The 26000-nt window shown below is 46.7% G+C and overlaps 1 protein-coding gene across 1 annotated transcript; it reads left to right on the plus strand.

Moving 5' to 3' along the window:
- The first annotated feature begins 2667 nt into the window (after positions 1-2667).
- On the plus strand, positions 2668-24126 carry pkd1b (polycystic kidney disease 1b). The gene is made up of 34 exons (XM_042306303.1): positions 2668-2675; positions 4151-4361; positions 4520-5299; positions 5468-5599; positions 5756-5901; positions 6163-6299; positions 7833-11545; positions 11692-11850; positions 12981-13118; positions 13270-13555; positions 13655-13889; positions 14533-14683; positions 14779-14916; positions 15041-15185; positions 15296-16202; positions 16373-16625; positions 16779-16974; positions 17190-17357; positions 17525-17674; positions 17771-17981; positions 18221-18344; positions 18630-18782; positions 18907-19231; positions 19312-19417; positions 19653-19864; positions 20072-20274; positions 20494-20691; positions 20922-21058; positions 21174-21374; positions 21461-21635; positions 21781-22068; positions 22272-22406; positions 22522-22836; positions 22922-24126. Exons 1-34 carry the CDS (start codon positions 2668-2670, stop codon positions 23759-23761), a joined length of 11676 nt encoding a protein of 3891 aa, XP_042162237.1. The 3' UTR covers positions 23762-24126.
- The last annotated feature ends 1874 nt before the right edge of the window (positions 24127-26000 follow it).

Consider the following 26000-nt stretch of genomic DNA (forward strand, 5'->3'; position numbering starts at 1 on the left):
TCCCCCAACCATCCAGGAACAGTTTGGTGACGAACAATGCCTTTTCCAGCATGATTAGCACCTTGCCATAAGGCAAAAGGGATAACTAAGTGGCTCTGGGAACAAAACATCGATATTTTGGGTCCATGGCCAGGAAACTTCCCAGACCTTAATCCCATTGAGAACTTGTGGTCAATCCTCAAGAGGCGGGTGCACAAACAAAAACCCACAAATTCTGACAAACTCCAAGCATTGATTATGCAAGAATGGGCTGCCATCAGTCAGGATATGCCCCAGTTAATTGACAGCATGCCAGGGCGGATTGCAGGGGTCTTGAAAAAGAAGGGTAAACACTGCATATATTGACTCTTTGCATCAACTTAATGTAATTGTCAATAAAAGCCTTTGACACTTATGAAATGCTTGTAATTATACTTCAGTATTCCATAGTAACATCTGACAAAAATATCTAAATACACTGAAGCAGCAAACTTTGTGGAAATTAATATTTGTGTCATTCTCAAAACTTTTGGCCACGACTGTAGAGCTAGACAGGATTTTGTTGAAGCACAGATCTGGGGAAGGGTACCAAAAAATGTCTGCAGCATTGAAGGTCCCCAAGAACACAGTGGCCTCCATCATTCTTAAATGGAAGAAGTTTGGAACCACCAAGACTCTTCCTAGAGCTGTCCGCCCGGCCAAACTGAGCATTCGGGAGAGAAGGGCCTTGGTCAGGGAGGTGACCAAGAACCCCATGGTCACTCTGACAGAGCTCAAGAGTTCCTCTGTAGAGATGGGAGAACCTTCCAGAAGGACATCCATCTCTACAGCACTGCACCAATAAGGCCTTTATGTCAGAGTGGCCAGACCGAAGCCACCCCTCATTAAAAAGCACATGACAGCCCGTTTGGAGTTTGCCAAAAGGCACCGAAAGACTCTCAGACAATGAGAAACAAGATTATCTGGTCGGATGAAACCAAGATTGAACTCTTTGGCCTGAATGCCAAGCGTCACATCTGGAGGAAACCTTGCACTATCCTTACGATGAAGCATGGTGGTGGCAGCATTATGCTGTGGGGATGTTTTTCAGCGGCAGGGACTGGGAGTCTAGTCAGGATTGATGCAAAGATGAAGAGAGCAAAGTACAGAGAGAACCTGCTCCAGAGCGCTCAGGACCTCAGACTGTGGTGAAGGTTCACCTTCCACCAGGACAACGACACTAAGCACACAGCCAAGACAAGGCAGGAGTGGCTTCGGGACAGGTCTCTGAATGTCCTTGAGTGGCCCAGCCAGAGCCCGGACTTGAACCTGATCGAACATCTCTGGAGAGACCTGAAAATAGCTGTGCAGCAATGCTCCCCATCCAACCTGACAGAGCTTGAGAGGATCTGCAGAGATGAATGAGATATAGGTGAGCCAAACTTGTAGCGTCATACCAAAGAAGACTGAAGGCTGTAATCTTTGCCAAAGGTGATTCAACAAAGTACTGAGTAAAGCATATGAATACTTTAAATGTGATAGTTCCGATTTGTTTTCTATTTTTATAAATTAGCAAACATTTTGTGACGCCATATTGTTGTGCAAAAAAATCTTACACAGGGACACTCAAAGTCAATCTTAAATGAATCATTGTTTATAGTCAGCGCGCTTGTCACGATAATCGTAAGAAGCGGACCAAAGCGCAGCTTGGTGTGAATGCATGATTTAATGAAGACGGAAAAAACACGAAATACACTTAAACAAACTAACCAGACAAACATGACCGCTATAGAAACAGAATGCTAACATGCAACATCACATAGACAATAACCCACCAACCGCAATACAAAACAGGCTACCTAAATATGGTTCCCAATCAGAGACAACGACAAACACCTGCCACTGATTGAGAACCATATCAGGCCAAAACACATAGAAATAGACAAACTAGACATACAACATAGAATGCCCACTCATATCACACCCTGACCAAACAAAACATAGGAACAAACAATGCAAATAATGGTCAGAGTGGGACAGCGCTGGAGAGGTTCCAACTAACTCAAAGCACCATAGTACACATGTCAATCAGAAGCTCCCTTTGGACAGACCCAGCAGTTGTCAAATATACAAGTTATATTTGCATGATTTAGCATAATTAATTAATCATTGCTGTTTTGTTTCATTCTTTTGACCGACGAATACTGTTTCATAACATGTGACAGACCAACACCTCACGAGGCCTCTTCTCTCTAAGCTGAGACCTTGAAACTGAGATATCTTTCATTTCTTTCTCAAAACAAGGTCTGGGCGTACTGCCAAATTGCAGATCCTGATAAGTGAGGATTTGTACAGTCAGCCACTTGCAAGAACACAGAAATAAAAACAAGGGATAAAAGCTAAAGTGTCAATGTATGCCGATGACTCAAGTTTTTTCTTAAGACCACAATCTGGATCCCTGCACAATCTCATTGAAGATCTTGATCACTTTTCTAGCCTCTCTGGACTCAAATGTAATTATGACCAGTGTACCATATTACGTATTGGATCGTTAGAAAACACAGTGTTTACACAACCTTGTAGTTTACCAATAAAATGGGCAGATGGTGAAGTAGACGTACTTGGTATTCACATCTCAAAAAATAGAAATGAATTGACCACAATCAATTTCAATTGAAAGTTAGCAAAAACATATACGATTCATTAACCATGGAGAGGTACATACTTGTTGTTTATGGAAAAATCACATTGATTAACACTTTGGTTTTATCACAGTTTACTTACTTACTAATGGCGCTGCCTACTCCAGACAACTCGTTTTTTAAAATCATATGAGCAAAAAATATTTCATTTTATTTCGAATGCTAACATTAACATTAAATGTGCCTATTTATATATGAGTTTAAAGCTTTAAATATGACAGCTTTAAACCTCTCACTGTACATAAGTGACACACGAAAATGGTCCTGTAGATCATTAAGAAAGGCTCATCCCTTGTTTAACATTTTTATTTTTGCCTTTATGCAGATCACAACTTCTCATTTCCAACTAATTGAAAATGACATGTTGTTTAAAGTATCTCCCTTTCTCAAACGTTCCATACAAAGCCGGTTCCAATTTCAGTTTTATCCTCCAGAAAAGATAGAGCCAATATTACAACAAATATTATGGTTAAACTCAAATTGACTCATTAATAAAAATAAAAAACATTCTTTATGGATTTTTTTAAATGTAATTTTTATTTGATTTATTAATGATATTATGAATATAAACGGTGGAGTTATGTCACATATGAAGCTATTGAAACTATATGGGAATGTCTGCTCAGTCCAAACTTAAAACCAACTGATTGCAGCATTGCCAGAGAAATGGAGGAGACAAGTGGAAGAGGGAGAAGGTATATTAAAAATACAAACAGGCTGAAAAGAATTGGCATAAATAGAAATGTAAAGTTTAATTTGAGAACAAAAATATTTACAGCTGTGCCATACAGGTTGCAAAATAAATGGGAAGAGATTTTCGATGTACTGATTCAATGGCACATGGTCTATGAACTGATACACAAAACAACCCTTTAAGCAGCACTTCAAGTTTTTTCAATTTAAATGATTATACAAAAGTCGTGCCACCAACTGAAGGCTGAAGACAATACATACACTCTCAGCTCTGTACATTTTTCTGTGAAGAGACAGACTCACTAGATCATTTATTCTGGTATATGTAAAAATGGACGTGTAAAATGTTTGTATGTATCTATTGCAGAAAAGCTGTAAAAACTAAAAGGATTTGTGTCCTCCGAAGAGGGGATGGGTTAATAAGAAAAAAGGAAAAAAGAAACACCACCTCAGGTTATTAATAAAAATGTTGTTGTATTGGAAGACTTGCCCTGTGTGCGTTTGTGCTGATTCATTCCTGTTTGTTTTTGTGTTTCCCTGATGTATGATGATCGATCTTTCAGTATACATAACTGGTACTCACTCTCATTTTTCTCTCTCTCTCACTCTCTTGTTCTCTCTCTCTCTCATTGTCTTTCTTTCTCTCTCTCTCTCTCTCTCTCTCTCTCGTTATCTTTCTTTCTCTCTCTCTCGTTATCTTTCTTTCTCTCTCTCTTATTCTCTCTCTCTCTTCCATATCTTTCCCTTATCCATCTCTTTTTCTATGCAGGTTGTAGTTCTCTCCTGAACCCGTTCAGTTGTTGCTCTATCACCCCTCTGTGTAACACTACGGGAGGCTGTGCCCTGGGACAGTACTGGTGCCACCTGTTGGAGGCCTGTGTCCCTGTCACCAGCCCCTGCAGTCCCTACAACCAGTCCCCCTCTACAGGGGAGCGCAGCTACCCCCTGCCCCCCAGATACCCTGACATACCCCCCTTCTACCACCTGGTGGCAGACCTGCCCATGAGAGTGGCTCCTTGCTCAGAGCCTGCTCATATTAGTGTATGTGTGAGACGTTCTTATTTACAGAGGGTTTCTTATGTACAGTTCTTATTTACATGCTTTATGCTTTGGATAAGTCGAATCAATGAAATTCAAATAACTATGCTTCATTCTCTCTCTGTCAGATCCTGCCAGAGAGGGAGATCAGTGTTTACCCCGATGACATTCTGTCCATCCAACACACCGGGAGACCTGGAACCTTCCTGAGTTGCCGCGACAACGCCTCCTCATCCTCCTCCCCCTGGCGACAAAGCTACCTCTCCCTGCAAGGGGCGGAGTGGGGGGGCTGGTGGGAGGGGGGGCTCTCGTCCCTGCCGGATGGAGGGCAGTGGGTGGACGGGGTGGTGTGCGACCTACGGGTGCTGTACGTCGACACACTGCATGGGCATGGCTATATTTCAAGTTCGGGCCAGAGTGAACTTAGTGGCTTCACTCACATTGGGAACATCAGTACGACCATAAGTATGACCCCTGAAACCTCAGCTCCTGCCCCAGCAAAAAGTCACATTTCTGGCCTTTGTATGATCCATCCTCTGCCTGATGGAGACAACCAGATCCATATATTGGTTGACACTCCTATACTCATTGTGGTTAAAATATTCTCTGGAAAAGGGGCTACCAGCTCCTGGTTGGCTCCGGTGCTCCAGACAGGGGTCCCCTTCCTCCCGTCCTGCCCAGGAGAGTTACCTGACTCCTGGCCTGGTTGTGAGAGAGACTCCCCTGACAGCTGGTTCTCCCACATGTCCCTGGTGCTACCCTCAGTGGGCGTCCACACTCTAAACGTCAGTGCTGTGAATGGAGTGAGTGAACAGAGTACCTGTGTACAGGTGTGTGTCTATGAGCCGGTGGCTGGGCTCAGTGTAGAGCCACATGGACATCTGAGGATGCTGGTGGACTTGTCACAGGTGAGTTAGCCCGACTAGTTGTATTGTTGTATTGTATTTTATAGTATTTATTTGAAAATCGGTGTTTTCTTTGTGCATCTTTGAAAATAATCTGATTTTCTTTTATTTATTTGTTCTGCTGATCACGTCCCTGCTACTGTACTGAAATTATACATTGGCATTTACAAGGCATTTACAGCCACGGCGGAGACTGGTTCCTCAGTAAAGTACACCTGGGTGATTGACAAGCTGGATAAGTTTTCCTATGAGGGAGACACCTATAGTGTGATGTTCAAGAAGCCAGCTGAGTACAAACTGAAGGTACTAAGCTCATCCATTTCATATAATTTATATTAAGATAAAACAACCTTGTTTTTAATATAATACCGATATAACAGAGTAAAGTGCCCATAGAGCCTCACTAATAACTTGTCTCTGTTCCTCCAGGTGACTGCAGCCAACCCTGTGAGCTCCCAGACCCTAGAGGTCACTCTGACTGCTGACACCATGACACCTCTGGCCGACCCAGAATTCCTCTCTGTCAAGGAGGTTATCGCTGTGGCCGCACTGCGTCTCTACACTTTCAGGGTCAAAGTTGATGTCTCCCTAGGCGTCACTTTCAGGTTAGGGTCATTTTCTGTTTCGCAGAAGTATTCGTTTGGAGTGATATTACATCAATGAGGGTAGCATATCTGTTTACTCCATATTTTCTCATTAACTACTGCTGGAAGTGGTGTTGGAGGTCCAGTACGGGGCACTCTTCCCTCTGGTGTAAGGAGATCCCATTGCCCCAGGGCAGTGAAGGGGACATTGCCCTACATAGGGTGCCATCTTTCAGATGAGACTTTTAAAAACCCTAAGCTATTGAATATTATTTCCTGTAGGTGGTCTTTTGGGGATGGCAGTGCCCAGGAAAACCACACCTTTCCTGCCCTGTCTGAGTCCCAGGACAGGCCAGTGGAGCGAGGAGTGACACAGGTGTATGTGCAAGACTCTGTGAGCCATGTCTACCTACAGCCAGGTAAACATACCTCTACCAATGTGTAAATTATTGGAATTCATTCTAATAGTATAGATGCTTGCATATCACTCCTCTTTCCATTCAATACAATAGGGTATGTCTCCATTAATCTACAGTGCCTTCTGAAATATTCCGAGCCCTTGACTTTTTCCACCTTTTGTTAGGTTACAGCCTTATTTTAAAATTGATTAAATGTAATTTCCCCCCTCATCAATCTACACACAATACCCCATAATGACAAAGCAAAAACATGTTTTTAGTCTTTTATAATTTATATAAGAAAACAGAAATATCACATTTACATAAGTAGTCAGACCCCTTACTCAGTTCTTTGTTGAAGCACCTTTGGCAGTGATTACAGCCTTGAGTCTTCTTGGGTATGACGCTACAAGCTTGACACACCTGCATTTGGGGGAGTTTCTCTCATTCTTCTCTGCAGATCCTCTCAAGCTCTGTCAGGTTGGATGGGGAGTGTTGCTGCACAGCTATTTGGGCCACTCAAGGACATTCCGAGACTTGTCATGAAGCCACTCCTGCGTTGTCTTGGCTGTGTGCTTAGGGTCATTGTCCTGTTGGAAGGTGAACCTTCGTCCCAGTCTGAGGTCCTGAGTGCTCTGGAGCAGCTTTTCATCAAGGATCTCTGTACTTTGCTCCGTTCATCGTTGCCTCGATCCTGACTAGTCTCCCAGTCCCTGCCACTGAAAAATATCCCCACAGCATGATGCTGCCACCACCATGCTTCACCGTACGGATGGTGCCAGATTTCCTCCAGACGTGACGCTTTGCACTCAGGCCAAAGAGTTCAGTCTTGGTTTCATCAGACCAGAGAAACGTGTTTCTCATTGTTTGAAAGTCTTTAGGTGCCTTTTGGTAAACTCCAAGCAGAGTTTGTGCTTTTTACCGAGGAGCGGCTTCGGTCTGGCCACTTTACCATAAAGGCCTAACTGGTGCTGCAGAGATTTTTGTCCTTCTGGAAGGTTCTGCCATCTCCACAGAGGAAATCTTGAGCTCTGTCAGAGTGACCATGGGGTTCTTGGTCACCTTCCTTTTGGTACCCTTCCCCAGATCTGTGCCTCAACAAAGTCCTGTCTCGGAGCTCTACGGACAATTCCTCCGATCTCATTGCTTGGTTTTTGCTCTGACATGCACTGTCAACTGTGGGACCTTATATAGACAGGTGTGTGCCTTTCCAAATCATATCCAATCAATTTAATTTACCACAGGTGGACTCCAATCAAGTTGTAGAAACATCTCAAGGATGATCAATGGAAACAGGATGCACCTGAGCTCAATTTTGAGTCTCATAGCAAAGGGCCTGAATACTTATGTAAATCCTTTTTTATTTTTTTATGTAACATTTGCAAACATTTCTACAAACCCGTTTTTGCTTTGTCATTATGGGGTATTGTGTGTAGGTTTGCTGAGGAAATTGTTTAATTAAATCAATTTTCGAATAAGGCTGTGACGCAACAAAACGAGGAAAAAAGAAAGCGGTCTAAATACTGTATATCACTCTGTCTCTCACTCATACAGATGACTACACACTGACTGTACAGGTCTACAACCAATACGACAACATCAAGGGGGCCATACCACTGAAGGTACGGCCTCCATTGACTCGTATACTCATCTCCCCATCTCCTCCGGTTCCCCTGGTCAACCAGACCTTTCTTCTTGAAGCCTCTTCATACCCATCTCACTACGGAATCCTGTACACTTGGAACTTTGGGGACGGTTCAAAGGAAATCCAAGGATGCCACGGCAAAGTTAGCCATGTTGCTCGGACCACTGGGGTTTATAACATGACTGTGTGCGCTAACAACACCTTGACTGCACTGACAGCCTGGGTGGCCGTGGCAGTGGTGGAGAAGGTATCTGGACTCCAGTTGAGCTGTAGTGGACCCAGTGAACTGAAGTCTGCAACTGAAATCAAGGGCAAAGTGGCTTCAGGTTCCAGTCTTCACTGGGACTGGGACTTTGGTGATGGGTCTGGACATAAAAACATCACAGACAACTCTGCATCCCATGTCTACGAGTCCCCAGGGAGTTACACAGTCAAAGTGACCGTGTCTAACGCAGTCAGCCAGGCTAGCCAGTCCATCCGTCTGGAAGTCTACAGGTTGGCCATCAGTGGAATTCTGCCATCGGAGTGTTCCGAGACAGAGAAAGAGATACCGCTCCAAGCACTGGTGAACGGGAATGTTTCCATGCTGACTTTCCATTGGAATTTCGGGGATGGATCACCTTTGTCAGTACAGAAGGGAAAGTCTGTTGTTACTCACACTTATTCAAACTCTGGGGTTTATAACGTTAACGTAACTGTTCTCAGTATAGTAGGATATGTCTTTTATGATGCCAACGTTTGCATTGAGGCCCCCATTACCGGGATAACCATCCACCCATCACAGGATGCTGTGGCAGTAGGAAAAGAGGTGTGTTTTAATGCAGTTGTTGCCCCCAAAAGACAGCCCACTGGATATCAGTTTCTGTGGCTCAATCATTCATCCAACAGCTCTCCTATAAGAGGACTGGCTCATCATTGCTTTGTGTATAAAGAGGAAGGGATCCATGATGTTTCAGTGATGGCAAGTAACAAAGTCAGCCAGAGCATAGCCAAAGCCACGGTTGCTGTGCAGAAGCCTGTGAGTAAACCATCCATAGCACATAGCAGTCAAAGCAACACACTGACTGTCAATGAGAAGATGACACTTTGGGTCAAGAGTTGCCCTGGGACCAATGTTTCTGTGCAGTGGGACTTTGGTGACGGCTCACCACTGGCAAAGAGTCTAAATGTTTCCCATGTCTTTACTTCCGCTGGCAGGTTTACAGTCAAGGCCACAGCTTCTAATGCAGTTAGTCTAGATTCTGTTAACCTGGAAGTGAACGTACTGCTTCCTGTGTCAGACCTGAAGCTGAAAATCAGCCAGACATTTGCAGTAGTAGGAGAAAAGACTGTCATAACAGCAGTTGGCAATGTTTCAGGTCATGTCAATTTCTACTGGTCAGTGGATGGCCCTGATACCACCACTGAGCTTGGGATGTCTCACTTTCAGTATGTGTTTCTTAAAGCAGGTGTGTATCAGGTCAAAGTCACAGCCCAGAACCTGGTGAGCCAACAAGAGGCAGCCATTTTGATTATAGTTTTAGAGAGAATACAAGGGCTTCAATTCTCAAGTCTGAGCCTGACATCCATGAACTACATACCAACCAGAGAGAGTGTCTTGCTCACGGCGTCAGTAACACATGGCTCCAATGTCACTTACCATTGGCTAGCCAACCAGAGAGGTGTGACCCAAATTGGCAGTGTTGGTGAGCACTTTGTGTGGTTCACTGAAACTCCAGGTAATATATCTGTTGAGTTGACAGCTTCCAACGGACTTGGTAAGACGACCAGCCGTATTTCTCTAAAGGCAATAGAGCGAGTTTCAGGAGCTAGAATGTCAACAGCTAGAGACACCATACCATTAGAGAAGTATACCAACATCTCTGTAACTGTGGAGACTGGATCTGACCTTCAGTATCTCTGGAATGTGAACTCAGAACTTTCACCCTTACAGACTGATGTTCCTTTTCTTCTTTACATGTTTGAGACTCTGGGTTCTTGTTCTGTCTGTGTGTCGGTCCAGAATGTTCTCAGTTCAAGCAACGCCACCAAACATTTCACAGTTCAGGAGGAGGTTAGAGAGGCAGACTTTCAGGTAGGTGGCAAGACACATCCATTCTTTATAACGTCCAATACTCAAGTTGCACTCTATGGATATGTCAATAAAGGGAATGATCGGCACTGGGAGTGGAAAGTTGTTGGGTGTACTGGAGGTGCTGTGGTTTTGGACAACAATCAGTCAGTTATCTATACCTTTACAGATGTAGGGGTCTATAATGTCTCTCTGAACGTCTCTAATGGTATTAGCTGGCAGGCAGTCTCACACAGAGTCACCATCCAGGATGCTATTCAGGGCTTGACTCTAAACCTTAGCAGGTCTACGGTCTGCGCTGAAGATCATATTGCTTTTACACCATTAGTTTCCAAAGGAACCAATGTCAGCTTCTCTTTAGCCTTTGATGAAGTTGAGCCATCATATGACCTTGTTGAGGTAAGCTTCACCACCTCCACCCTTCCAGTTGGGTCTCACTCTGTCACAGCCCGAGCCTGGAACAAGGTGAGCAACTCCCAGGTGTCATTGACCGTCCAGGTGGTTGAGAGGATCGGGGGTCTACGACTGGTCAACTGCTGTTCCACTGCTCTAGAAGCTCTAAAGGAGGTCCCTTTCCAAGCAATTGTCATGAGTGGTTCTCCAACCGATTACACCTGGATGATCCAATTAGAAGGGTTCCAGCCCTCACAGGTCATTGGACAGGAAGTGATGTATACCTCACCCGGAAGTGGTTCGTTGTCTGTGGGTGTGATGGCCAGCAATGGCTTCTGCTCTGAAACCCTGAATGAGACAGCTATTGTTCAGTTGCCCGTGAGGGAGGTCATGATTGTTTGTGATTCTACAGAAACCTTTAGAGGCTATAGTGTCAGATTCTCAGTCACAGTAGATGGTGGCAGCAATTTGAGGTTTCAATGGGGCTTTGGAGACTCAAGTAAAGGAGTTGTCGTCACAAAATCCAATACAGTGGACCACACATATCTCACTGCTGGAAAATATATTGTTCAAGTCACAGCCTTCAATAACGTCAGCCAGGTCTCCACACAACTGCTCACTGAGGTGAGAGAACTCCAGTGCTCACTCCCTCAGGTCACTTTAGTCCAGGGCCAATCCACAATCGTCAAGTCTAGATCTAGCTACTTTGAAGCAAGCGTAGACATCAAAGGCTGCACCGCATACAAGACCATGTACCTATGGGAAGTGTTTAGGGGGAGTGGCTGTGGAGCTGACAAGACTGACGACACTCTGGTAACCCAAAGCAGTGGGCACCCAGCAATCCAGAACAGCAGTGGACATCCAGTAACCCTGATTAACCTGGTGGGTGTGACTACACCACTGTTGTCCCTCCCTAAGCAGGCCCTGGAGGTGGGCCAGTACTGCCTGGGGTTCACTGTCTCTCTCCAGGGAACCCCTCTACGTCTGTACAGGACGTCCAGGCTCTCTGTGGTTCACAGTTCCCTGGTACCCATCATCAGGGGGGGATCGCATAGACTGGTGTCAAGCCACAGTGACCTGATCCTGGATGGGTCAGAGTCCCATGATCCTGACGGAGAGGAAGGGGAGCTGAACTACCACTGGGAATTCATCACTGAGGTCATTTAAATCAGAATTAGGAACCCTTCATTGCCTTTCTACTGTTTAGGTCGAGATTGTTCACTTACATTTATGTTCACTTATATTGCTGTCTCACCTGGATGTTTTCTCATAATTGTACCAATGGTGTCCGTTTCTGCCTGTAGAACTCTACTGGGTGGTCGTCCCAGGACCAGGATCAGCTTGTAGGGTATGACAGCAGCAGGTTGACTGTCCCCAGCAGGATGCTACAGCCAGACAAGCTCTACCTCTTCACCCTCACTGTCCAAAAGGAAGGGAGGAGACCTATCTCTACTACACAGTCAGTGAGTCCCACATTATTAGGTTGCTGTGAATTTGACAGTAACTTACAGGCAGCTAGTGGTAGGTAAGTTACTGTTTTTCATATTGCAGTACAACTACTGTAATCTAAATACAGTATCAAAGCAAGTACTGTGTAATGACGCACAGTAAAATACCGTATAATTGACGTACTCTACTGTAAAAAGCAAATGCTACTGTCATCGTAATGAATGAATGAACGGATGGATGAATGAATTCAATTCATTGAAGGGAGATGGTGTTTGTATTTTACAGGATTTTACTGTAATTACATGAGATTGGTGCAAGCAGGTTGGCTGCTAGTTAATGTTTTACACATTACAGCATATCAATTAATATTTGGTGTTTTATATAACTTGCACTTGTAGAGGCCTTAATGGTATTTTTATATATCTCAATATCAAATCATTTCTGGGTAACAATTAAGTACCTAACTGTGATTGTTTTCAAATAAAATGGTGAAAAGACACAAAAATAGAAAAATAGCTTCTTAGCAAAGAGCAATTTCTCAAGCAAAGAATTTTGCTGGGACTGTCTGGGAGTGGTCTGAGTGGGGAGGGGAAAACTAGCTTTTATTGGCAGAGAGGTTTGGAACGCTCTTTCTTATTGGTCTATTAACTAATTTACCAACTGGTGATATCATCCCACAAAAACAAGCTGAAATTTCAGCCGGTCCTTTCAAACAGCTCTTAAACTACAAGGGCTTTTTCACAGCATTATTCCAACCTCATAGTGTGGAAATATATATAAAACAGAAGAAAAACTAAATGTTTGACTGCACTGGGCCTTTAACAAAGTGACTGGGCAAAACAGACAAATGCTCAACCATTAAAAGTTTAAGACTAGCTGCCTCTCCAATCTGTCCCCTATACATTTATAATTGATGGGGCACCACTACCACATACCAGTTAAACTGGTACCGCATTCTCACTAATGGGTGCAACAAATATAGCCTCTTACAAGGCAGGCCTCAAAATATGTTAATGAGCCAGAAATAACAATACCATGCACCCACTAGTGGTCAAAATGACCATGTAAAGTTTTCAGTTTCAGTGTGGTTGTGTTATGTTTATTTGAGAGGATATACATGTCAAATACTCCTCCATTCCTCTAGGTGGCGGTATCTAAAGTTGCAGTGCTTCCTGTAAGTGTGGAGTGTGTTTCCTGCAGTAGTCTCTCTTCTTTCCGTGTCAGCCAGAGTCGCCCCATTGTGCTCTCTGGTCGTTGTGACAAGTGTGGCAGCCATGTTCAGGTAAGTTCCCCTCTACGTAGCTAATTGGCTGACCTAAACAACATTTACCGTTTGTGACAAATTAAATAAAGTCAGGCACCGTCAGCTGTCATGGCTGCTTTCTGTAGGACTTATGGCGGAAAGTTGATGTATGGTCTTCCTCTTTTCACAGTACAAATGGAGCGAAAAGGATCAGAACGGCGTGACCCTTGACCTGAACGAGGTGACCACTACGGGCAGTCTCTCTCCTGAACTGGTGGTCCGACCGGGGGTGCTGCAGGAGGGGTGTAACTATACCTTCACCCTAAATGTTACCCACCCTGCTGGGGGAAGATGGGGGTTTGCTAGCCTGACCCTCCTGCCCATCCCTCCACCGCATGGAGGGGTGTGTACTCTTACTCCAGGCCCTGGGGAGAACATACGCCTGCTGGAGACTGTGGTAACATACAACTGCTCAGGTAATAGAAACAAAGACTCAAAGATACAATCACATCTTCTTTTGGTGTCTTTGCCATGTTTTACCATGGTGTACCAGATGTTCTGTATCTACTCCATAGGTTGGCTGGATGAGGATAGTGAGTCCCCCCAGATGATCTATATTCTCCAGGTGGCATCGTCATGCCCAGGCTGGGGCCAAGCCTGTCCCCTTCTCACCCTCTACAGGGGTACGCAGCGTACATTTGGCAGCCTGGTTCCTCTGGGGGAGGCGGGGCCAGAGAAGGACCGGTCAATCATCTCTGTGATCCTGCAGGTAGAGGACCACCTGGGTTCAAAGGTCACAGCACTTAACAGGTGAACTCAAATCAAATCAAATCAAATTTTATTTGTCACATACACATGGTTAGCAGATGTTAATGCAAGTGTAGCGAAATGCTTGTGCTTCTAGTTCCGACAATGCAGTAATAACCAACGAGTAATCTAGCTAACAATTCCAAAACTACTACCTTATACACACAAGTGTAAAGGGATAAAGAATATGTACATAAAGATATATGAATGAGTGATGGTACAGAGCGGCATAGGCAAGATGCAGTAGATGGTATCGAGTACAGTATATACATATGAGATGAGTATGTAAACAAAGTGGCATAGTTTAAAGTGGCTAGTGATACATGTGTTACATAAAGATGCAGTAGATGATATAGAGTACAGTATATACGTATACCTATGAGATAAATAATGTAGGGTATGTAAACATTATATTAAGTAGCATTGTTTAAAGTGGCTAGTGATATATTTTACATCAATTCCCATCAATTCCCATTATTAAAGTGGCTGGAGTTGAGTCAGTGTGTTGGCAGCAGCCACTCAATGTGGCTGGTGAGTTTTAAACTGGAGATGAGTTTAAAACTGAGAATGCAGGGAAGAGGTTCCGACCTCAAGAGACCCATGGAGGTTGTAAAAAGAAAATTTATGGATGCTTTTATTTTTTCAGAACTATAACAGTGCTGAGACCTGTGGATGGAGATGGGATCACAGAGTGGCTGAGGAACAAGAGCCAAACCGAACTATCGGGTTTACTTCAACAGGGTAACCCACAGCAGCTCATTCCCTATTCCATCGCCCTCACCAGCCAGCTCAATCAGGTATGAACATTACCTTTGTCTTTACCTGGCTGTGTCTCTCTTCTCCTTAACGTTATCTTTCCTTTACCTGTCTATCTCTCTCCTCTCGGTCACAGGTGGATCTGACTTTGAGTGAGCAGGATCTCAGGGACAAGAGGGAGATCAGGGGGAATGTGACACAGGCGCTGGCCTCTCTGTCTGTGTACTCTCTACAGGATGCAGCCCAGATCAGCTTAGCCCTGGCCCAGTCCACTGTAGGTAACCTGGCCATAGTCTACTCAGACCGAGTTTGTGCCAATAAAAGCCTGGCAAAAAGACCCACAAATGATACAGATTTGTCCTCGACGCCTGAATGCCCCTGTGTGTTGTCTCTTGCAGGCAGTCCCAAGTGAGGTGGTGTGTGAGGGCTGTCAGGAGAATGTTCTAGATTCTGTGGGGAGAATGATCAGGGTAATGGAAGAGCAGACGGGACTAGGAGATGACGCAGCCATAGACACGGGCAGAAATATCCTCCATGTGATAGGTACTGTACCAACTTCAGAGTGGGATCAACGGATACATGCTCACAGAGCAACGAAAGGAATTAGTCCAAGATTTTTGACCAAAAACGGTTATTTCTCTCTCTGTCTCCAGGCAATTCGTTGGCTGCTGTGTCCGAGTCCAAGCTCGTCTCCTCTGGTCCTCACACTCACTCTAATGTATCTGAAACTGCAGTGTCAGCCCTGGACCATGCCAGGGCTCTCATGCGTATTCTGATGCGCTCGCGGCCACGCGACGAGGAACCCCTCTCTCTCTCTGCTCCACAGATCAGTGCCGTTGGTTACCACGGAAACCCCTCGGAACTCCTCTGCACCACTGACCCCTTGGTCAACACCCGCCAATCAAACCAGTCCAACAAATGGCAATTAAACCCTGACAAGCCAGAGTCATACCCAGCACATCCACCCTGCCAGTTCCTCATTCCCTCCTCTCTCAGTGCCCAGCTCCAGCGTCAGGTCCAGGGATCTGAGGTGGTACAGATTCTCCTGGGTTTGGAAGGGGGGTCTGAGTTCTTCTCAGCAGCCAACCCACCTATTTCTACTTCTCTGGCTGCCATGGAGTTCACCACGCCCCAGGGACAGCCCATACCCATTGCTAACCTGGACACTGACAGATCTATCAGGGTTACTTTGCCCTTAATATATACTGTAGGAAGGATCGGCGCTGGCCATCGGGCTAGTGGAAGTGGGTCTGGGTCTAGATCTGGTGGAATTGACAGAGACGAGGGACGAGCCCCAATGGTTAACTTTACACTCCGAGCCAAAGGGTGGCTGGATTTTACAGTGAGGGCAATGAAGAATATGGATCCCAATGCTGGACTGTACATCTCCTTAAACTTCAGCCTGCTTCCAGGAGCTTCTCTGGTGGGCTCAGGACATGTGAGAATCACAGTGGCCACCCAGCCAGGTCATCCTGCCTCCCATGATTCCCTAGTCAGAGAGTTGACCCTCTCCCTCTCCAGCCAGTCATCTGTGGAGGACACCATCTTCCTCTCTCCTCTGTGAGTGTTCTGTATCTAGACAGTTATGTTTTCCAAAACCTTTTACAAGTTGTTCACTTTTACACCGACAGAATGTTGGGAGGCCTGATTTTCTTCCACACATGGCGTATGATGACATGCCAGTCATTTACTAATGCAGCTTGTTGCCTATGATTTCTCTTCGTCCCTAGACTTAACAGCACAGTACAATCTCTCTTTGTGAACCTGACATCCAGTCTGAGTGGAGCTCCAGTCCAGGCCTCAGTGTGTGTGTTCAGCTCTCTTTGCCAGTACTACAGCCCGAGGAAGAGGCGCTGGAGCACTGAGGGCCTCCGGCCACTGGAGGGCAGCACCCTCCACTCAGCACACTGCCTCACCCAGCACCTCACCATGTTCGGGGCCAGTCTGTTTGTCCATCCAGACGCTGTGGTGCTACTGCCACCGGTATGTTTGGGACACTCCTCAGGTTAACACAAGAATTGGTATAGCTCATTAGTACATACAGGGAAAATACATGTTAGCAGCCTTAGATAGATGCTACCTCCTACTGATCCTACTCATTTGTATTACATGTCCCCCTCCATCTCATCACCCCAGTCCAGTGGTCCAATGCGTAATGTGGTAGTGGGGATTGTGTGTGCTGTCCTGGTTCTGATCCACTTCCTCCTGGGTCTGATCGCCCACAAACTGGACCACCTGGAGAGCCTGAGACTATGCCATGTACCACTGTGTGGCCGACCTGGACGCTACAGCTACAGAGTCCTGGTCAAAACAGGCTGGCGACGAGGAGCAGGTAAAGGGACTCGCAGATCTTAGACGACTGGGTAGGTGTAAGCAATAGATCCACTTCTTTTCTGTCATATTGCTGACAGTTCTCACCGAGCCAGTCCTAACAGTCCTAACGTGTGGGAGGGAACGAGGGTAGGAGAGAGAGAACATCTGGCTGAGAAAGCATCGTGTCAAAGTGAAACGCAAACCAGGTTCACGTTCATTTGTACTTCCCATCAGGCACGACGGCCCACGTGGGCATCAGTCTGTACGGGGTGACTAAAAGCGGTTCACGCCACCTGCAGCGGCAGGGGGCGTTCCAACGAAGTGGTCTGGACCTGTTCCACCTGGAGACGGACAGCAACCTGGGAGAGGTGTGGAAGATACGCCTCTGGCATGACAACACAGGTAACCATGACAACACAGGTAACTACTGTAGTCTCGCATTGCAAGACTTCATAGTCTTGTATTCACTCGCCTACTGGAACACAAGGAAAGCAGGAGATCGAGGTTCCAGGTAGTAAGATTCCAAACAGGTTGACACAACAATACCTGTTCGTGTGTATGTCTCCCAGGTCTGGACCCATCGTGGTACGTGCAGCATGTGGTGGTGTGGGACCCTCAGACAGACCACCTGTTCTACTTCCTGGTAGAAGACTGGCTGTCTGTGGAGAACGACAGGAACGAGGGAGGAGGGACAGTGGAGAAGGAGATGTTGGCCTCCTGTAAGTGTTACAGCTCTCTGTATCTGTCTTTACACTCAGGGAGAGCATGACCACCTCCAAGACAGATTTCTCTCTCTCTCTCCATCTATCTCTCAGGTCCTGAGGAGCTGTCTCAGTTCCAACGTGTTCTCTCCTCCCAGCTGGCGTTTGGAATGCTGGAGCGCCACTTGTGGCTCTCTCTGTGGGAACGCCCCGCCCACAGCCGCTTCATGCGGGGGCAGAGGGTGACGGTGTGTGCCCTCCTGCTACACCTCTACCTTGCACTAGGGGCATTGTGGTACGGGGCTGTGGGCACAGAGGGGCATAGGTGAGATGGTAGTCTAACCAGAACATTCCAGGTGACAATAGTGTACACAATGGATGGTTCTTGTGAAAGTGCTCAGGTGGGATTCAATCAATCTCGCACTGTGGACAACTCACTGCACTGAACACCAACATTGATGTTTTGCCTGAGACTCTCTACAAATCTTTGTTACCTGTCCCACATACTCTGCATTAACTCTGTTAATTGAAAGAATCAGCCATTTTAAGGGTGTTGTGTTTTAGTGTACCGGTTTCGGCCCGGTTGCTTGTAACCTGGGAAACGGTTGCAGTGGGGATGACTATTGCCATCCTGGTGGTTCCTCTCCAGTGTCTCCTCTGCTTCCTGTTGCGAAAGACTCACAGCCAGGTACCTCTCCTACATCTCTCTCTCCTTCTCCATCCATTTTTCCTGTTGCCCCGTCAACAAAAAAAATCCTATGACTGCCTATTAAATCACACATTGTTATCACTTCTGTCAATAAAAAAACTTAGTCGATCAGAGGTCAATGTGAATGTGTATTGTATATTTACTCTGTTGATTTGGAAAGTGCGTCCAAATCAACAGAGTAATGTGGAAAGTCCTTGACGGAGATGATACTTGGTTCAGCTACAAATGTTGGGTTGGGTTTCCCTTTCCCTGTGTGTGTTTCAGGTAGCGGTGGATATGTCAGTGCCTCCATCCCCTGTGTGTCAGTCAGTGGAGATGGGCGTCCATCTCGGCCAATCAGATCTTTCCTGCTCCTCCTTCCTGTCTTTGCCTGAAGGACCTGATCCGTCAGGCCTGGGTGGAGACACACCCTCTTCTGTAAGAGTGCAAACTCTCACACGTGTCAATGCATGCACGTACACAGATTCACAAGAGAGCCAGAAAGAGCTGTGTAAGTTGTACACTGAAAAGGCTGAAAAGCTATCTTTTTCTTCTCTCGTAGCTGATGGGAAGCAAGGCATTCAACGCTGAGTTCTGGAACGCCACTAACCTGGGAGTGGAGAAGGAAGGAGATGGCATGACCCTGTGGCCCTCCTGGGAAATAACCTCTGACCCCTTGGGATCATCCCTGGGTCATGCCCGTCTGTTGAAGAGGAAGAAAGCCCTGACGAAGCTATGCCTAGCCTCACCCTCCTCACCCCGATTTCTCATCTCCAACCCCCCACCCTCCTCTACTGCACCTGTGGGTCCATCCCAATCCCTGTCTGGCCTGCATCCAGACCACAGCCATGGACACAACCTGCAACCCAATGTCCTTACCCTGTCTGGTGTGTGTGTGGGTCCCATATATGTTACTATGACTCCTGTGTGAATACGTCTAAAATGATTGTCTCTCATGGTGTTTCAGAGGAGGACCTGTTGAGGTCTATAGCAGCAGACACAGGAGTGTCCGACAGTCCCTCAACATCAGACAGTGGCCGCTACTCCCCCAGGACCACCTCTCTGTCCCACAGGTAAGACCTGCCTGACCAGTACACTCCAGATCCAAACCCCAGAAAATACCGTATCTGGCCCTGTCTACAGTATATGCTCTGAATATACAGTCCTCCTCCTCCCCTCTTTCAGTGGAGATCAGAGTTGATCTGACTGGACTAGATAGCAGGGAACAACCAGTCCTAGTCATTTGTATAGCACTGTTGGCAAGGAAGGAATACTTCTGAGTCTTACTCATCTCTCTGTGGGTTTTAGCCAGAGCCGGGGAAGCTCCTGCAGTGGCTGGTCTGAGCTGAGTGTGGACAAACCACTCTATGGGACAGAGATCCACAACCCCCCCTGCTCTCCCATCTCTCTGCATGGGACAGGGCTGTTTAGGCCTTCCTCATCTCTCTCTGTCTACTCCATCGCCAGTACCTTCCTCCCCAGCCCCTCCCCTGACTCCACAGACTCTACCACACGCATAGGTGAGTCACTACATGGACTTATCCCTCCTCTTTATGACAAATGTATTACTATGTGGATGCGAGAGTTCACCCTTTAAAACTTTCTATGAATGATGTCTATTTTGCACGAAAATCCTCTGAACTATCCGAATATTCATATCAAACAACTTGATCATATTTTCAGACATCATAGAGCATAGTTTCCTCCATGTTTTTCACCCCACCCAGGTGTGGCCCGTGGCAAGCCCAGCTGGCTGCTACCTCCCTGGGCACTGCAAGTCATTTACCCCCTGGTTGTGTTGTTGCTGGGGGCCTGCCTGGCTGTAGTAGGCCTCTATGGGAGTCACTTCTCTAGCTCAGTGGTCCTGATGTGGCTCATCTCAGCCCTGTCTGCCTTCCTCACCTCCGCTCTGCTGGTGGAGCCTCTCAAGGTAGGCAGATAGAGACATACACACGGGGAGGCTTTTCACCGTACCAGAGAAAGAGAGAGAGATACGCAACCATATGACTTCTCTATTTCCTGTAGACCCATGTGATTGTAAAACGTAAGTTGCTGGCTTTGAATCTATTGAAATCTGTTCAGTCTAAGCGGGACAAGACAGGTATGCACCTTATACCCTTATTAACTAATGGTACTGTCCTCTCCTCAGGTGTGTGTGCAGGCCTTGTTCTATGCTGTGGTGTTAAGGCCTGTAGACCCCGAGGTGAATGATCGGCTGGGGCAGGAGACCGTCATTAAGAGGGAGGGGGGCAAGCAGGGGGGCAAGGTGCACCCCCCTTGTGGGTTCGGCCTACTGCAAGCCAAGGAGGAGGCCAGGAAAGTGAGAGCGCTACGATCCTTCATGAAGGTGAAACAGGAAATAAAAAAAACAGCTCCCATACATCCTTATGGTAACCTCTGGAATGAACATATGTGGTGCACTGTTTATGTTCCTAACAACCTAGTACCATTTGGTATTGTACTGGAATTAAAATAACATGCATCTGAATGATTTATCTTCCCTTCTCCTCTCTTGTTCATTCCCTCTGTATACTCACTCTCTCTTTCATTTTCTCTCCTCTCTTCCCCCATCCCCAGCACTGTGTGTGCCACATGTTGTTCCTGTTGGTGGTGTTGATGGTGAACTACCAGGACAGTGTTCAGGAGACCCAGGGAAGACTGCTACACTCTGCCGTCAAACACTCACTGACCACCAACCTCAACACCATCACTGGGTAAGGGCTGCGTGTGTGGTGTGTGTGTGTGCATGTACCCTGTACTGATTTGTGTATTGGTGTGTGTGTGTGTGCGGGGGCTGTGTCCACATGTATCTCTCTGTGTTGGTTTCAGGTGGGAGGGGGCGTGGCAGTGGATGGACAACATCCTGGTGCCACACCTCCATCAGAACCCCGCCCTCCACCTGGTGGGGTTACCACGGATACGCTGTATACACACTCCAGACCATAATAATGGAGTCTTTCTGGGGAACAGCAGTTTTACCACACGCCAGCTTCTCTCTGGCCTACACAGCACACACTGGACCACAGCACAGTGAGTTACACACATACGCACACAGACACACACCAGTTCCAAACAAATGATCCTACATGATTCTTTGTACTCTTTTCTTCTCTCAGGTTAAAGGCTGTGTCCATTGACTTCACCCAGTACCACAGAGAGACTAGTCTGTTTGTGTGTGTGTCTGTTCTAATAGAGAAGACCCAGATACACACACTCATCTCCTCCCTCTCCATCCATCCTCTACTCATCCCCCCATCCTCCTCAGGACCAGACCTGGAGATTGCACTCATGGTAACATTTGATAAACAATTTGTTTGTATAAAACAACACTATTATTCCCATTCATTAGGGATTTCAAAAATGTAAGATCGTCAATAGGTTCCGATTTGAGACACTCAGTTGGCCACTCGGTTTTGAAACCTTTCTCCCCCCCAAGGTGCTTCTGCTCCTCTCTGCCCTCCTCTTTCTGGGGGTGGAGCTATGGGTCATGGCTACTGACCGTGCCCAGTACGTGCGTCAGGGCTGGCGCTGGCTACAGTTTCTCCTCGCCTCTTTGTCCCTGGCGATGGCCGCGCTGCGATTCTGCTTCCTGTCCCAGGCTGCTTCCTGTCTGTCTCAGCACCGCTCCAGACCAGACTCCTTCACTGAGTTCCACAGCGCCGCCCTGCTGGCCAGGAGGTCCACACAGATATCAGCCATACTGCTCACTCTGCTGGTACTCAAGGTACTGGACAACTTAAAGATAGTTCCTAAAGAATGACATTATTTGAATAGTTCCTAAAGAATGACATTATTTGAATAGGTCCTAACTCCATGGGTTAGGAATCCACATTTTGTGCCAGACCATAATAATGGAGTCTTTCTGGGGAACAGCAGTTTTACCACACGCAATGCAAAAATGCAACAATGCAAAAATGTGTGTTTCAGATGGTGGGTACTCTCAGGTACGTGCGGAGGTGGGTGGTGTTTGGTCGAGTGCTTCAGCGGGCATGGAGAGAGATGTCTGCTGTGGCTCTACTACTGATCTTATTGCTGCTGCTCTTCGCTCACACTGGACACATGGTAGGAAATGGAAGGTTATGTAATGTAACCAAGGTTCTCTGAAGGAATATGCGAGACACAGCTCACACTATGGGAATATGCATTTCCTATTCATGCATATATGTTTGTGTCTCAGCTCTTCTCCAGGTCTGTGGATGGGTTCCTGTCTGTGTACCAGGCTGGTGTGTCTGTGCTGTCTGTGCTGCGTGGTCACCTGGTCCTGCAGAGGCTCAGCAGGGCTCACCCTGTCCTCGGACCCCTCTACGCCCTCTCTCTGCTGGCTCTGGGAGGTTGGCTGCTGGCCCGTCTCTCTGGAGCTGTTCTGCTCCGCACATACAGGGTTGTGCAGGCTGAGATGTACAGGCCAGCCATGGAGTCCCAGGACTACGAGATGGTGGAGTTCTTCATCAAAAGACTGAAGCTCTGGATGGGACTAATTAAGGCCAAGGAGGTATGGAGGAAACTCATTAATTCATTTGATTAAACACAAATTGAAACTTCTGAAATCTCCCTCCCTCCCTCGCTTCTCTCCACAGTTCAGACACAGGGTGAAGTTTGAGGGCATGGTAGTGCCTCCCTCCAGATCATCCCAAGGATCCTGTCTCTCCACCCTCTCCTCCACCCATCCCCTGTCCTCCACCCTCTCCCTGGGTTCCGAAGACTCGGGTATGTCCGACGCTCCGGGTTTAGACGTTCAGCTCAACCTGGACCGCCTGCTGTCTTGCGTCAACGGTCTGCTTTCACGTTTCGACCGCGTCAACCAGCTGACTGCAGACGTTCAGGGTCTGGAGACCCAGCTAGAGGAGGTGCAGAGCAGGAGGAGGAAGAGGAGGCCGCAGAGACTTGGAAGAGGAGAAGAGACAAGTGAAGAAAGAGGAGTAGGTGGAGGGGCGATGGGCAGGAGGACAGCTCTGCTACCCCCTCATTCTCGCATCTCCCTCACTTCCTTATCTCCTTCTTTAAACCCCATTACCCTTCTCTCCTGCCCTCCCTCCACCAATCCTTCCCTCCCTCGTGTTCACAGCTCCTACTCTGAGTCTGTCGTTCTCCAGCTTCACCCACACCCACCCAGGGACACTCACCTCTCCGAGGCAACCAAACCCACACAAAGGAGCCCTGGCCTGGGCTTGGGCACCGGGCGTTCCTGGTGTCCTGGAGCCAGGCAGTTTCCTAGACGTCGAGCCTGGCACTCAGGGAGTTCTCACTCGGCTGATGCAGCTCAGAGGCCCCCCCAGGCCCCTGGTGGAGGTGGTAGTGGGGTCAACACGAAGGCCAGGCCCTGTAGTGAGGAGGGGGACAGGAGACGCGCCAGTGAGGGAGTGCCTGTGAAGAGACGGGCCTGGATCTCAGAGGGGCCTGAGACAGACATAGACTGAAACTGAGAGAGGGACTGAGACAGAGATTAAAGTGCCTATTACTGTGGGTATACAGTATCTAGTGTATGAACCTGTAAGGTTCCAGCTATGAATTGCGCAGTACTACTTCAAGAGACAAGTTTTCCCACTGTTGTCTACCTCTTTACTAGAGCTTCTGCATTAGGTATGCTACATACGTATGCTGAGGTTGTATACCTTGTACTTCTTGTGTATCTACTGTATAATAAACATTTAAATAGAGGATTATTGTGTAATCTCCAAGAACTGTGGAATATATTTTTCCTGCTGATCAATACCAGAAGTAACATCGGGTTTGGTGTTTTAATATCCTCTATCTGTAACAAGTAGTGACACACCGCATTAAATAATCACCAAGTTATTTGTTTACGTTGTGAATTTCCTCAAATGTCAAAACAAATCACATTTCATTTGTCACATGCTTTGTAAACAGGTATAGACTAACCGTGAAATGCTTACTTACACGGAACCCTTTTTCAACAAAAACATATGACACGAGGAATAAATACAGTAAATAACGAATAACAATGACGAGTAAAATAACATGGCTATATAAAGGGAGTACCAGTCCCGAATCGATATACAGGGGTATGAAGTAATTGAGCTAGTTACAGTATGTACATATAGGTAGGGTTAAAGTAACTACAAAACAGGACACTAACAGCAGCGGGTTGCCATTTAATTAGCTGTTGAGCAGTTTTGTTTAGCAGTCTTATGGCTTGGGAGTAGAAGCTTTTCATGGTCCTGTTGGTACCAGACTTGGTGAACTGGGTGTGGCATATCAAGAAGCTGATTAAAACGGCATGATCACTACACAGGGGCACCTTGTGCTGGGGACAATAAAAGGCCACTCTATAATGTGCCGTTTTGTCATGCAACACAATGCCTGTCACGTTTGTCATAAGGATCGGACCAAGGTGCAGCGGGGTATGCGTACATTCTCTTTTTAATGAATGAACAAAAACAACCAACTGAACCGTGAAGCTATACAAACTAGTGCTGACAGGCAAATAAACATAGACAAGATCCCACAACTAACAATGGGGAAAATGGCTACCTAAATATGATCCCCAATCAGAGACAACGATAAACAGCTGTCTCTGATTGGGAACCATATCAGCCCAACATAGACATACAAAAACCCTAGACATACAACAACTAGAGTACCCACCCTAGTCACACCCTGACCTAACCAAAATATATAGAAAAACAGAGAATCTAAGGTCAAGGCGTGACAATGCCAAAGATGTCTCAAGTTGAGGGTGGGTGCACATGGCATGCTGACTGCAGGAATGTCCACCAAAGCTGTTGCCAGATAATTTAATGTTAATTTCTCTACGATAAGCCGCCTTCAACATCATACTTGAGTTTTTGACAGTACGTCCTTCTGGCCTCACAACCGCAGACCACGTGTAATCACACCAACCCGGGACCTCCACATCCGGCTTCTTCACCTGCGGGATTGTCAGAGAAGGGATGGGGGGGGGGGGCTGAGGAGTATTTCTGTCTGTATTAAGGCCATTATGTGGGGAAAAACTCATTCCGATTGGCTGGACCTGGCTCCCCAGTGGGTGGGCCCGGCTCCCAAGTGGGTGGGCCTATGCCCTCCCAGGCCCACCCATGGCTGCATCTCTGCCCAGTCATGTGAAATCCATATATTAGGGACTAATTAATTTATTTCAATGAATTATCTTATATGAACTGTAACTCGCCAAAACCTTTGAAATAGTTTAATGTGTATTACTTTCTAGCACGTCAAGCTAGCTTACAGAGTAATAAGTACAGCCCCATCGATGTGGGTGGGTGCGTGCTTGTCCCTCCATCTCCTATAATTCACAAGCTCATTTGTCTTGCTGACGTTGAGGGAGAGGTTGTTGTCCTAGCATCACACTGCCACCTCCTATAGGCTGCTTCATGGTCGTCGGTGATGTCACGAACCAGCTCAAAGCCCGTAACAAAAGGGAGACAACGTGGAGATAAGGAGTAACAAAACGTATATTTATTAAATAGAGCAACTAAGTCCCAAATTGACACAGCCTCTGCGTCCCAAATTGACACAGCCCCTGCGTCCCAAATTGACACAGCCGCTGTGTCCCAAATTGATGAGGGGTTAGGTGTTCACACCTCCACCTGCACCAGCCAACCTCCTCCTCCCCAGACCTCAGCAACCTTTGCCCATAGGAAGCAATATTTAAGAGGAAAGAAGAACACAAGACCAGGA

Source organism: Oncorhynchus tshawytscha, linkage group LG25 (assembly GCF_018296145.1).
Source record: "Oncorhynchus tshawytscha isolate Ot180627B linkage group LG25, Otsh_v2.0, whole genome shotgun sequence".
Taxonomy (NCBI): domain Eukaryota; kingdom Metazoa; phylum Chordata; class Actinopteri; order Salmoniformes; family Salmonidae; genus Oncorhynchus; species Oncorhynchus tshawytscha.

Bases quoted from the DNA above. Each gene is read 5' to 3' on its own strand.
- pkd1b (XM_042306303.1), top strand. The intron at 15,186-15,295 runs GTACTGTACCAA...CTCTGTCTCCAG, and splicing joins AAATATCCTCCATGTGATAG to GCAATTCGTTGGCTGCTGTG. The intron at 21,375-21,460 runs GTGAGTTACACA...TTCTTCTCTCAG, and splicing joins ACACACTGGACCACAGCACA to GTTAAAGGCTGTGTCCATTG.